Source organism: Nelumbo lutea, chromosome 3 (assembly GCF_056320005.1).
Source record: "Nelumbo lutea isolate HS-2025 chromosome 3, American lotus-T2T, whole genome shotgun sequence".
Classification (NCBI taxonomy): Eukaryota; Viridiplantae; Streptophyta; class Magnoliopsida; order Proteales; family Nelumbonaceae; genus Nelumbo; species Nelumbo lutea.
Genome location: NC_142686.1, coordinates 54,171,142 through 54,183,800, shown reverse-complemented (window position 1 = coordinate 54,183,800; position 12,659 = coordinate 54,171,142). Strand labels below are relative to the sequence as shown.

At 35.0% G+C, this 12,659-nt stretch overlaps 1 protein-coding gene across 1 annotated transcript; it reads left to right on the top strand.

The window, feature by feature from the left end:
- The first annotated feature begins 7,499 nt into the window (after positions 1-7,499).
- Positions 7,500-12,659, top strand: LOC148865027 (vacuolar protein sorting-associated protein 2 homolog 3-like). The gene is made up of 11 exons (XM_088981570.1): positions 7,500-7,745; positions 7,976-8,020; positions 9,357-9,391; positions 9,469-9,519; positions 9,679-9,783; positions 9,894-9,965; positions 10,113-10,184; positions 10,311-10,391; positions 11,084-11,119; positions 11,217-11,272; positions 12,157-12,659. Exons 1-11 carry the CDS (start codon positions 7,712-7,714, stop codon positions 12,206-12,208), a joined length of 639 nt encoding a protein of 212 aa, XP_088837696.1. The 5' UTR covers positions 7,500-7,711; the 3' UTR covers positions 12,209-12,659.

The window sequence follows — 12,659 nt, the reverse complement described above, 5'->3', positions numbered from 1 at the left end:
CTTCCAAAAAAAAATCTCAAAGCAATTGATGGGAGCTCTATGATTGGATCTTGAAAAACAAATCATTTCACGCCTCACAGATTTACCATGAGAAGAAAACATGCTTTCCTGTCCTATGTCTTACTTCTATGTGGACCCAATAGTCAAAAGAGTTCTATTCAATAACTGTAACAAAAGGTTGGGGCCAGATAACATTCGAGGGGGATACAAGTATTGGACTAGGAGATGAGAAGTGATCCTTTTCATCCTGAAGCAAGTGCAGCAGTTGTCAAAATAATATCATCTCTACTAGAACATGGACATCCTTGACGGAAGAGTTAAGTCAAGAATCCAATGTACATATAGGGTCAAATGTGTTGATTAATGTCTAATTCCACACCCTAATTCTATAAACAACTTGTAGAAATAGGGAAAACAGCGATCACTATGCACATATTTATAGCAATCATGTGTGTTCTTCACTTATATTATGACTTTGAACTTCAAACAAAAGGTTTTGTTTTCTTCCATCTTGTTAGCTCAAGAGCTTGCATTCCAATTAGACTTGTTCATGGGATGGGTCGGGCTTTGCCTATGTATCAATAGAATACATTTAGGCCCGAGTCTAAGCTTGACCCAGTTGTTGGGCCTAAGTCTTGAGTCCGAGCCTAGCTCTCATATAAAGCCCAGATAGAAATTTGAAAACAGATTTTTTTTCTTTTTTATTCAATAAAAAAGTGTTTTATTTATATTAAAAGTCCTCAAAACTCAAACAGGTATAATTCCAGTTCTATTGACATTGGACAGGTTAGTCCTGTTTCATTTTTTAAGGTATGTTGATCATAGCTACTAACCATTGCTAGTGCTCTCATATACCCCAAGGCTGAGTTTGGAAGGAGTACAAATGCAAATATGTAGAGTGTAAAACCTTATATTTTGTTATTATTTTGTATGTATTTACGCTATACATATTTGCACTTGTACTCCTTCTAAACTGAGCCTAAAACATTGATGTCTTACTCAAAGAGAAAATTCCCCCGTAATCAAATGCACAATATTATTTCAACCTACCAATTGATTTTTATGAGGTTATACCAACAAAAATTCTTGGTGGATCTTGAAATGACAGAATTAACGAAGAAGCAAATGCAACATTTACCATTTCAAATCTCCATCTCACACCTAGGGGTGTCAATGGGCCAGTTTTGGGTTGGACTCCATCCAAATCAAAATCTATTTGGATGGATTGGACGGACCAATAAGACATTGAATTTGGACGGACTGGACGGACCAATATGATATATTGGATTGGACATTGTCCGTCCATAATGAATTTATATTGGATTGAGCCAATATCTGGTCCATTGATAGAAGGTTAGAACATAGGTGCCAATGAACCAGGTTTGAGTTGAAACCAATTTAAATTAACAGGAATTTGAACAGATTGAACAGTCTCTGAATCAGTCCAAAATGGTCCAAAATATTCATTGGACTGAATTGGACCAGGTCCATTTGTAATGGACTCACATTGGACTGGACTGAATTGAATCAAATCCAGTCCAATTGACACCCCTACTCACACCACCGTGCATGTGTACATGTAAGGAGGAGAGAAGGAAGTGAAAGAATGAATAGAATAAAATGCATGGACTAAAATTTTGGGATGGTGCGTGGTTAATTATATATTGATATGAGGCCAAAGCAAGGCAAGCATATGCATTCTATATATAGTAAATATTTAAGCATTAGTCGTCAATATACTTTGGTTAACTAAAGCATGAATCATATAAATAAATACACAAGTGTTGGCATTAATGGAGAAAAAAATGTAGAATATCCAGCAACACAAATGGAGAAAATGAATTAGGTTCAAAAACCCTACAACACAATACCCTTATACCTAAGGATTCAAACTCTGTTTTTATCAGCAAACCTTAAGCCCTCTTACCTAGTGGGATGATGAAAATAACCAAAATAAAAAACAAAGAAGAAGAAGAAGAAGCAAAGTAAAAGCTCGGTTAGGTGTATGACATCAGAATGCTATTCGAAACCCTAAAAAATGGAGAAAACGGTAAGAAGCAAGTGAAAGCTCGGATTTGCAACAACGAAGAAGCAAAAAGAGATGACAACTCAGATTTGAGACATTGAACATACCTGGGGCAAAGCTTCGACAGTGCAGCGATTGTCTTTCTTGTTCGAGAGGAAAAACACAAATGAACTTACGTTTGGGTTTAAAACAAGGGGCGTATCATGTCTTTTCAAAATAATTTGGGGTATTTTTGGTTTTAGGTCACGTCTGAAACGCGTTTGAGCACATTAAGTTCTAGGCTGCAGTCTTATCATTTCATATCTGAAAAGCATTTCAGATCATTCTTTCAGACGCAAAGCCAAACGAATTTGAAAAATGTTATCAAACGTCTCCTTAATCCTCTTCTTGTTTGGGCTTATAAAGCTTATTCCAACTAATAGCATCTACAGTGTTACTATTATTTGAACCTGCCACCAAAAGTCTCTTTGCATTTCTAAACTTGTACTGGTAGAGTATGGCTATTCCCATCACATAAACAATTATTGCTTGAGCCACTATTTTAATGAGTGTTGTTCTACCTATTTGACATAATAGCTTAGCCTTCCAAGTAGCTATGTCCCTAAAAAGATTCAACTCAGAACATATTTTGTTGGATCTTGATGCCTAAATATTCTTCTTGACCCTTCATTGTCTTCATTGCCAAGTGCAAAACCACCTTTTATGCTTGTACTGGATGTTCATGTTGAAGTATAAGCTAGACTTCTGTAGATATATCTTTTCACCTGAAATTTTATCAAAATTAAGCAATAGATCCTTCGAAACTTTCAACTACTTAGACTTAGCTTGGCAAAATAGGAAACAATTATCTACAAACTACAAATGTGTTATGTTAATCTCATTTCTCCCTAGTTTGACTCCATTAATTTTTTCCTTCTCTATCTATTCCAACATTGTTGATAACACTTGCATCCCTATTATGAATAGGTAAGGGTAAATTGGGTCCCCTTAATTTGATGTTTCCCCCAACCTCTCATTGTATCTTGAAGGACTGAAATTGTTAAGATGCATTTGTAAACCAAATTACACCATTTTGCTACGAAACTCATTTTCTCCATTATCCATTTTAGAAACCTCAATTGAGCCTATCATAAGCCTTTGACATATCCAGTTTTATTGCTATTCATCCATTTTTTTTTATGCATTTTATGCACGGCTTCCCTAGCAAGAATAATGTTGTCAATTATTTGTATTCTTGGCAAGAAACCTGCTTGATGTGGAGAGATTAGCTTTTTGGAAGTATTTGTTTCATTCTTTTGGCCATTTATTTGATAATAATGTTATATATTGTGTTGCAAAGATTTATTGGCCTTACATTGGTTAGAAGATTCCCATACTTTTCTTTTTGGGAATGAAGATTATATTTGTACTATTCATCTCCTCCATCATTGATTCATTAGGGGAAATCTTTTATACACCTTTGGACCCACAACAAGCCGATATTTTTGAAGAAATATGGATTCATTTGTTGTATTATCTGCCATATCTCTTCTCTGTTGGTAGTCTTTCTAATGCAGTAACTTGTTCTTCTATCAATGTTGGTAGTTCAACGTGATTAAAGTGATTTAGCACCCCTATTTTCCCATAGGCTGCGTTTGGAAACAATGCAAATAGAGTGTAAATCTAGGTTAAGGGTAAATTTGCATTCTGGTTCACTTTTGCCTGTGTTTGACAATATTATATTTATGCATTGACAAATGACAGAAAACACATTTTTTAATACATATTTACATTGATAATAAGATGTAAAAGTACATCAATAAAAAAGAAGTAAATTTGCATTCAACTGGACTTTTGATAAAAAAGGCATATGCTTTATTGGAATTTGTGTTTGCATCCAGTACAACTAAAAGTATGTTTGGTAAGAAGGTAAATTTGTTAGTGCAAAACTAACCCAACTTTACAATTTATATGGACCATTTTACATTCTTCACACTCATCGCATCGTTTCCAAACATAGTCATATGTCTCAATGATGGCTTATAAATCCTCCTTAGGCTGCCTTTGGAAAAGATGCAAATAAGTGTGAATGCAAATATGTAGAGTGTAAAATGGTTCATATAAATTGCAAAATAGGGTTAGTTTTGCATTAACAAATTTATCTTCTTACCAAACAGACTTTTCGCTATAATAGAGCAAACACGAATTCCAATAAAGTAATTGCTTTTTTTTTTTTTATCAAAAGCCCACTTGAATGCAAATTTACTTCTTTTTTATTGATGTATTTTGACATCTTATTATCAATATAAATATGCATTGGTCTTTCATTTGTCAATGCATAAATGTAATGTTGCCAAACATAAGCAAAAGTGAACAAGAGTACAAATTTACCCTGAACCGGGATTTACACTCCATTTGCATCGTTTCCAAACGCAGTCTTAAGGACTTCTTCTATTTCTTTTCTACATTTGGCCCATCTCCCATCTTTACCTTTTATACATTTCATTGAGTTCATTCTCCTTTTAAACTGTCATTTGGTGAAAATATCTTGTATTTGGATCTCCTCCTCCTATGCTATAGTTTTCTTGACTTAAGAAGTTTCCACACATACTCCTCTCTATATAGCCAATCATTGTATTCTTTCTTCAGTCTTTCAATTTCAAATTTGTGATCCTCCATAAGATTTGCTTGTTGTTTTCTTTCTATCTCCTGTTCTATCCTTTATATCCTTGTTTGTATACAACGGAAATGTTTTTGTTCCATTCTTTCAGTCTCATCCAAGGTTTTAAAAATCGGACATGACAAAGAACTATTTTGGCCACCAATTCCCGGGTTAAATGGTCTAACCATACGGTTTGAACGTAAGGCCCATTCTGATTTAAAAAATAATAATTAAAATAAAAAGTGGCCAAAAATGTCATTTAGATTGATGGATCAACAGTTCAACCACCCAGGCCAGTAAGTCACTGACCAAGTCAATAATTTTTTGCTATAATTTTTGGCCTAGAAACACTTTTAGGGTGAAACATAACCGATTGCTTAGACAAATCCTGGGTTGACTGATCCGGCCGTCCAGTCCAGTCCGTTTTCAAAAGCATGGTCTCATCTATCATTTTTTTTTCCAATTTGGCCATTATTTTGAAAGCTTCCATTCTCACTGCCTCCAAGCCCTATTATATCTTTACAAGTCTTCCTCCCTCTTGATGTAAAAGGTTGTCCTACAAGTTCCAGATCTTGTAGACCAAAATCTGCTATCAATTGATTTACTTGACTTGATATTTTCTCTCTCCTCAGATTTCTTCCTTTTTAATCATTTTCGTAAAAGGTTGTCCTACAAGTTCCAGATCTTGTAGACCAAAATCTGCTATCAATTGATTTATTTGACTTGATATTTTCCTCTCCTCAGATTTCTTCCTTTCTAATCATTTTCACGAAATTATGTCATTGAGGTTTACCTGTCAGTTACCATGGTTTTTGTATGAAACTTGATTTATTCCAAGGCTGTATTCGGTGCAGGTGGCTTTTTGGGCCTTTGTCTTTTTTGGCAATAATTGGGCCTTTGGCTTGAACCAATAAATTCGTTTAAGCCCAAATGTTAGCTTTTGCCTTTTGGTGTGTTTAGGGAGCCATCAATATTGCTCTGAATTTTAAAGACTCTCTATCATTGTTGAAGAAGACTCAAAGCTCGTGGTTGACTGCCTCAAAGAGAGAGTAAAGCCCCCGTGGAGATTGGAAAGCATCATTTGTGAGTTTCTTTGCCTTAAAACCGAATTTAGTTTAAGTATCTCCTTCTAGCATACCTATCACGAGGCAAACAGGCAGTGAATTGACTAACAAGCAACACTCCTTCCTATCATCCCACTATAAGGTTCAGTCCCAACAGATCTAAGACAAATTTGTTTTTTTGATTCCTGGGGAAGGGCTACCCCCGTCTCGTGTAGCCCTCACCTTTTTTTTTTCTATATATATAACCTTGACTTGACTCTCCTCTCATTCTCATCCTAGCAGAAAAACAAAGAGTTCAGTCAAGTCAATGTTTCCACATTAGATGCCGAGCTTGGTCGGATTTGATGGGAGGTCCCACAGCCACCAGGCTAAAGGTGAAGCGTCCGATCAGGACCTCTTTAGTATTAACGCTTGATAGATGATGCCTCGTGGATCTATGTCTAACCAGGATTTCACTTTATGGCCTTTCTAGTCAATTAGGACAAAAGAGTCAAATTCAATGGCTTTATTGGATGGCCTACAGTGCCTAATATGAAGCGTAGCGTAATGATAGCTTCCAAAGCTAATTTATGCTTAAATGCTGGAAAGATATGATGCCAAAGAAAACAAACAAACAACACAAACCGACAAACACAACAGAAACAAACTATCTAACTACGACTACTAAACGCAAACGGATCGGATTCGAATCAGGCTGGATCTGATCCGATAATACATTTTTGATTCAATCTGATTTAAAGATCCAATCGGGTCTCATAAATGGCGGTTTAAATTTGAATTTGTTAAGGATGTCAGATATGTGAATATGATTTGATCTGATTCAAATTCCGTAAATTTTATAAATTATTAAAATAAATATAACAATTTATATAAAGAAAATATAAGTATTTTTTAACTATTTTCATCATATATATATGTCTTTTTATAAAATATTTACAAAAAGCAATATAACTATTTATAAATAAATGTTTTTATAAATATATTAGTATATACATGCCTTTTTTATAAATAAATATGTTTACATATACAACAAAATAGAATCCTTTTGAATGAGATAAGGGGTGATTCAAGTTCAATCCAATTTTCAATCGGATCCCATTTTCAAATCCGAAAATCCAATAAACAGTTTTCTGAATCCAACAAAAATAGTATTGGATACCACCTTCTGATTAAAAGTGAAATCCAAGATAGCAACTGTATGCTCTGCTCCATTAGCCAATCAACGCACAAAAGAGAAAGAGATTTTTAAAGGTATAACAAACTGCAAAATATCCAAGACGAATGGGATCTCTTGCGAGTGAAACACGTTCTAACACCTTTTCAACACAATCTAACACATCTCATCATGAGATAAGGCCTATCATAAAAGTGGGATCCACCATGTATGGGATGTGTATCCATGATGTGCAAGGTATTTTTATGGACAGATGCTCAGACTCCATTTGAATGGTTATAAATTTTTTTCGATATAATGTCTAGGGGTGAACATGGGTTGATTTGGTTTGGTTTTATGGCAAAGCTTGAACTATCCTATAAGAATTGATTAAAAAAATACTTATTCTTTAAAACTTGATTTTCAATAAATATAATATATGATTTAAAATTTATATTATCTTTATTTATTAAATTTTGTAATTATTACTTTTACTTTATTTATTGAATATATTCAAGTATTAAAATAAAAACAAATGATAAAAATGACTTATATGTAACTCAATGGTCAAATGAACCGATTAAATGCATCCAGGCTTCGAGCTCGGGTCAATCTCCGGGTCAACTTTTCGGTTTCCAGTTGACGCGTGTCACGTCGTCAACAGAGAGAATCCAGTATCCTTCCATTTCCAAATCAGCAGCGATCTTTCTTTCCGTCACCCCGGCGGTTCTCTCACCATATCACTCAAAATCTCCAAATCAAAAATCGATTTTTTTTTTTTTCCTTTTAACCATCTCAATTTGCTGCAGAATTCGGATCGAGAAAGCATGAATATCTTCACGAAAAAACCCACAGCCAAAGGTTTATTTTCTAGTTTCCCTATGTTTTCTTGTCCACCAGCTTTATCTGTTCTGCAAAATTTTCCATTTAACTTTGTGGTTAATTTCATTTTTTGTTAATTCTGTTAATATGAACTCTCAATTTGATTTTGTTGTTTCTACTTTCGTGATGTTATCGTGTCTCGATTCTATTTGTTTGAAGTTCTGATTTGGTTCTGTTAGATGACCTACTTTTCTGCTGTGTGGTTGCAGAGGTACTTCGAGAAAGTAAGAGAGAAATGGCGAATGCTACGCGAGGTATAATTTGTTTACAATTAGTTTTTTTATTATTGAAAAGCGAGAATTTGTTTTTTCGCTTGCGACATTAGTTTCAGCGTTGCAAATATGGATATATGCACTTTCGATCAATTGCACGTTGAACTTATGGGATGCTAGAAATAGAAGGAATTCATTGGTAAAATTCTTACTAATTAGTTAGAACTTAAAAGAGCCACTGAAAATAATCCGGACATTTTTTTAGAAGTGACAGAAGGTTCTTGAGGGCGAGTTTGCCTTTTTCTTTTTTTATTAAGGGTTTTCCTTTCTGTTCTTATCTGAAGAACCTTAGGAAGGATGAGGGCTTGGATTTTCAGTACTATTCTTTTTGTAGAAAACCATAGTTGGCTAGGTTAAGCTTTCTCATTTTAGAAAATTTCATTTCTACTTGTTGATATGAATAGAATCTCTTTGATGTTGGCACTGATAAAAAAATTGCAAATTCTTGCACTTAACATTGTCAGAGAGAACTAGTTGATTGGGCATAATTTGGTTTCTTTAATTGGATTTTGGAGTGTGCCGATAGCCTCTGTTACTTAAAATCTTATATTCCGCGCTTGTTGAAATGGAGGAACTAATTGTTCGGATTCAATTTGGTGTGGTTTCAGCATTCATCTTAGCTTGGTCATCTTGATGCAGATAAGGGTCAGCTTCTCTGTGTTTGTGTGTGTGTGTGTGCGTTTGAATGAGTGTGTAGGATGATTAATTCTTTATTGGAGATAAGGGTCAGCTTCTCTGTGTTTGTGTGTGTGTGCGTTTGAATGAGTGTGTAGGATGATTAATTCTTTATTGGAGAGATCGAGATAAACACTTAATTCTAGTTACAAAACTACCTCCTAGCAAAATAAATAAATAAATAAATAAAACAATGGAGCAATATTTTTTTTTCTTGTTAGAAAAAAAGGGGAGCACCATGCCTGGTTGAATAGGATAAACAAAGGCTATTATCCAATGTTGGTCCTATATATATGGTAGACTGGAAATGGGCCTATTTGGCAAATTTTGCTCAGTGGCCACTCTCAGACTTGAACCGAAGTTCTCATGCTTGTCAGCCCAAGGTTTTACCTTAACACCAAGCAATGGCCCCTGTGCCTTCTGAAACAAGATAATATAATTAATTTGAGTGATGCACACCATGCTTGAGGTAGGTGCGATTGCTTTTATTTGTGGTTCTGGCCTTTGTTCATCCATTCTTTGTACTGTGTGTCATACTAGTTTTACTTCTTTTAGAACTATACTGTGTACTTATTCTGAAAGTTTCATTTTTAAGCATACTTATTTCTCATAGCAATTTCTGTTTGATGTTTTTCTTGCTCAGGAATTGACAGGGAAATTGCAGCATTGCAGTTGGAAGTATGCTAAGAACTTTTCAAATGATATTCTCATTTTTAATTTGGTATTACATTTAACTTCAGCAACCATTATGACAGGAAAAAAAGCTTCTTGCTGAGATCAAGAAGACTGCCAAAACAGGGAATGAGGTAGCTTTTCAACATAATTTCACTGGATCGTTTTGACCTAGGAGATAATTGTTTCTCTCAAGCATTTTCCAGGAGTACCTAAAGCTTTATCTTTTTCTGAAGCTTTTAGACTTGGTTGTTATGGTCTATTTTCAGTTTTTCTTTCATTTTCAACTGCAGGGAGCAACTAAAATTCTGGCTCGTCAACTTGTCAGGCTGAGAAAGAACATTTCTAATTTACAAGGTAGTCGAGCTCAAATGCGAGGTATAGCAACTCACACACAGGTACAGTAAAAATCCTCCTCAGTCTCTCTCCTATGAGATTTGCTCTATTTTACTTGTTGTGTCTGTTGCATATTTTTTCCCTTCTCAGCAACATTTATCCCCCTTTGTAGGCAATGTGTGCTAATACATCAGTTGCTGCTGGCATGAAAGGTGCAAGTAAAGCAATGGCATCCATGAATAAGGTTAGATAACAACATCTAAGATTTACCACATAAAGGAATAGACCATGTACCAAATTATCCTTTTACTCGATCTTTCATTAGATTATCATGTACATTGTCTTTTTTTTCTTGTCATTTATTTGTTAAAATATCATTTCTTTTTTGCAGAAAATGGCACCTGCGAAGCAGCTCAAAGTGATGATGGAATTTCAGAAGCAATCAGCACAACTAGATATGACTGTAAGATACTGCATTTTCATTCATGAATATGTTTCTATTCTTTAATTATGCCATGGGGGGAGGGTGGTTACTTTTGCTGCTTGCTGATAAGCTGGTAGCACTTACTTTCTAATTTTTCATATGCAGACAGAGATGATGTCGGATGCCATAGATGATGCTTTAGACAATGATGAGGCTGAAGAGGAAACTGAGGATCTGACCAATCAGGTAAACCCTATATTTGCCTTCACTTGGTCCTAAAAACTATTCTTTGAGGAAAACCTTTAGGAAGGGGATGGATCCATTAGTCAGGTTGTTTATCTTAAATGATCCAAGAATCTTCTACGTGGCAACTGGCAACAGTGTTAACCAGATAAAGGTGTTGGATACAGATTTTACACTAAATATTGAAGCATTGAACATGATATGGCACTGTTATACAGGTATCTGGGTATCATAGACTAGTAACTTGTTTTGGAGCTGGAAAGAATTCATCCGCTCTTCTGTATGCCACCTTTTGCTGTTAGAGATGGTTTGGTCACGTGCATAGAAGACCATCTGCAGCACCTGTTAGAAAAAGTGATCTGTTTACAAGTTGAAAGGGATAGAAGAGCTAGGGGCGGACTGAAAAGACTTTGGTGGAAGTAACAATAAATGATTCAGGTGCCCATAATTTAATGATGGATATGGCATTGAGAAGAATGGATTGGTGAAACAGGATTGATGTAACCAACTTCATATAGTTGAGATTTGAGACAAGGCATAGATGATGATGATGATGAATTGTAGTTTGTTGTAGATATTAAAAGGCACATAGCTTTGAACAAAAGTATAATCACTTAAATGCTTCTCATCAATTCTTTATATGCATTTCCTTTATTTGTGAACTCTTTCTCAAGTTGGTCTTTATACTTTTGCAGGTATTAGATGAAATTGGTGTGGATATTGCAACACAGGTTGGTATAAATGGTATTCTATTTTCTGGGATTTCTCTTTTGTTAGTTCATTTTCTATTCTTAATCTGATTTTGCGTTTTAATGGGACCCTTAACAGTTATCAGCTGCTCCGAAAGGAAGAGTTGCCGGAAAGAAGACTCAGGATGTTGGAAGGTAAGCTGACCCCTGTGCTTCTTTAGCTCCTCTCTGCCCCTTCCTAGTCTATAATGTCCTTGCCTGGTATTAATTTTCTTTTAGCCATTTTGTATATCAAGCGAGCAGTAGATGAACAAAAGGTAAGAAGAAGCTAAAAATTTCGCAAATTACTGTATAAGCGGTCCCAGGAGGGGTTTGTCAGTGTCTATTCTTAAAAGCATATTAAGTAATTTTCCACGAAAAGCATTAATATCTCCTTACATAATCATGCTTCTCAACTTATTGTTGTACATGTAACCCCCTCAGTTTCAAAGATGGCTTATCAAGTGTCTAAATATGTTTTATATTATAAACAAGCTGAGTCTTATTTTAGTAGGGTTTTAAAAGAGAAAGTTCCTTGAAAAAAAATTCAAATAGAACTAATCTTCAGTCAAATATTAGATTTGGATGTTTGATAAATAGTGACATTCATGAAATGAACCTTAAGATTCAAACATAATTGTGAGATTTTTCCTGGAAATGATTCAATCATCAGATTCAGATCAGACCCCTGGGATTCATGGTTTGAATTGTCAATTGTAGACTTAATATTTTGACAACATTGTGTGGAATGTGCTAACTATAGTGTATTCTTATTTTAATCGAGGGAACTGTTTTGGATCATATCCTTGTGCTCCCGTGCTCTGACTTATCAGGTTATACTTGCTTCCCATCATTGGGACAAGATTCTGATTAGTCTACCCTTCCACTTGTATAAGCCATTTTCCTCCATTCCTCTACATCCACTGACAGTATTAAGATCTTCATTGATTTGTTTATCCTACTGATTTTCTTTCATTATTTTTAGCTCACTGGACAGTTTTATTAATACTTGCAACTCTTGTGTTTTTCTTGGTTAGCAGTTCGGATGTGAGTGAGCTTGAAAAGCGGTTGGCAGAACTTAGGAACCCATGAACTGAAGATCAAAAACTTTGGTTTCTTTCATAAATTAACAGCTGCCTGTTACGCTTTAGATCTTGGCTGGTGTGTAAATCTTGTATAGTGGTCTTGTTATATGCTGATACAAGGTTAGAAGTTTGTGTCCTTAAGGCAATACAATGCACGTGGCTCCACCTATGATTTGATTTGGGGCCTTCATTTGGAGATTTGATTTTTCAATGATTCATTGACTATAAAATGTAACTATGAATTCATTTACTAGCAAAATCATGTAGAGCTTTGGATGATTAGAGGAAGACTCTTCCGAGGTAGATCCAAGTCTGTGGAGAATTTGAAATTGTTAAAATCCCATCAAGGCATCAACTGAAGTGTTTGTATTGTGATGTAGATGGGCCATGTACACAGCATTTGCATGAAGGACGTGAAAATCACTAGCTCTAATAACACATATTAGTGTTTTGTTTCA

Coding starts and splice junctions, on each gene's coding strand:
- LOC148865027 (XM_088981570.1), top strand. CDS start 7,712: ATGAATATCTTCACGAAAAAACCCACAGCCAAAG. Junction 7,746..7,975: donor GAAAAAACCCACAGCCAAAG/GTTTATTTTCTA, acceptor GTGTGGTTGCAG/AGGTACTTCGAGAAAGTAAG. Junction 8,021..9,356: donor AATGGCGAATGCTACGCGAG/GTATAATTTGTT, acceptor TTTCTTGCTCAG/GAATTGACAGGGAAATTGCA.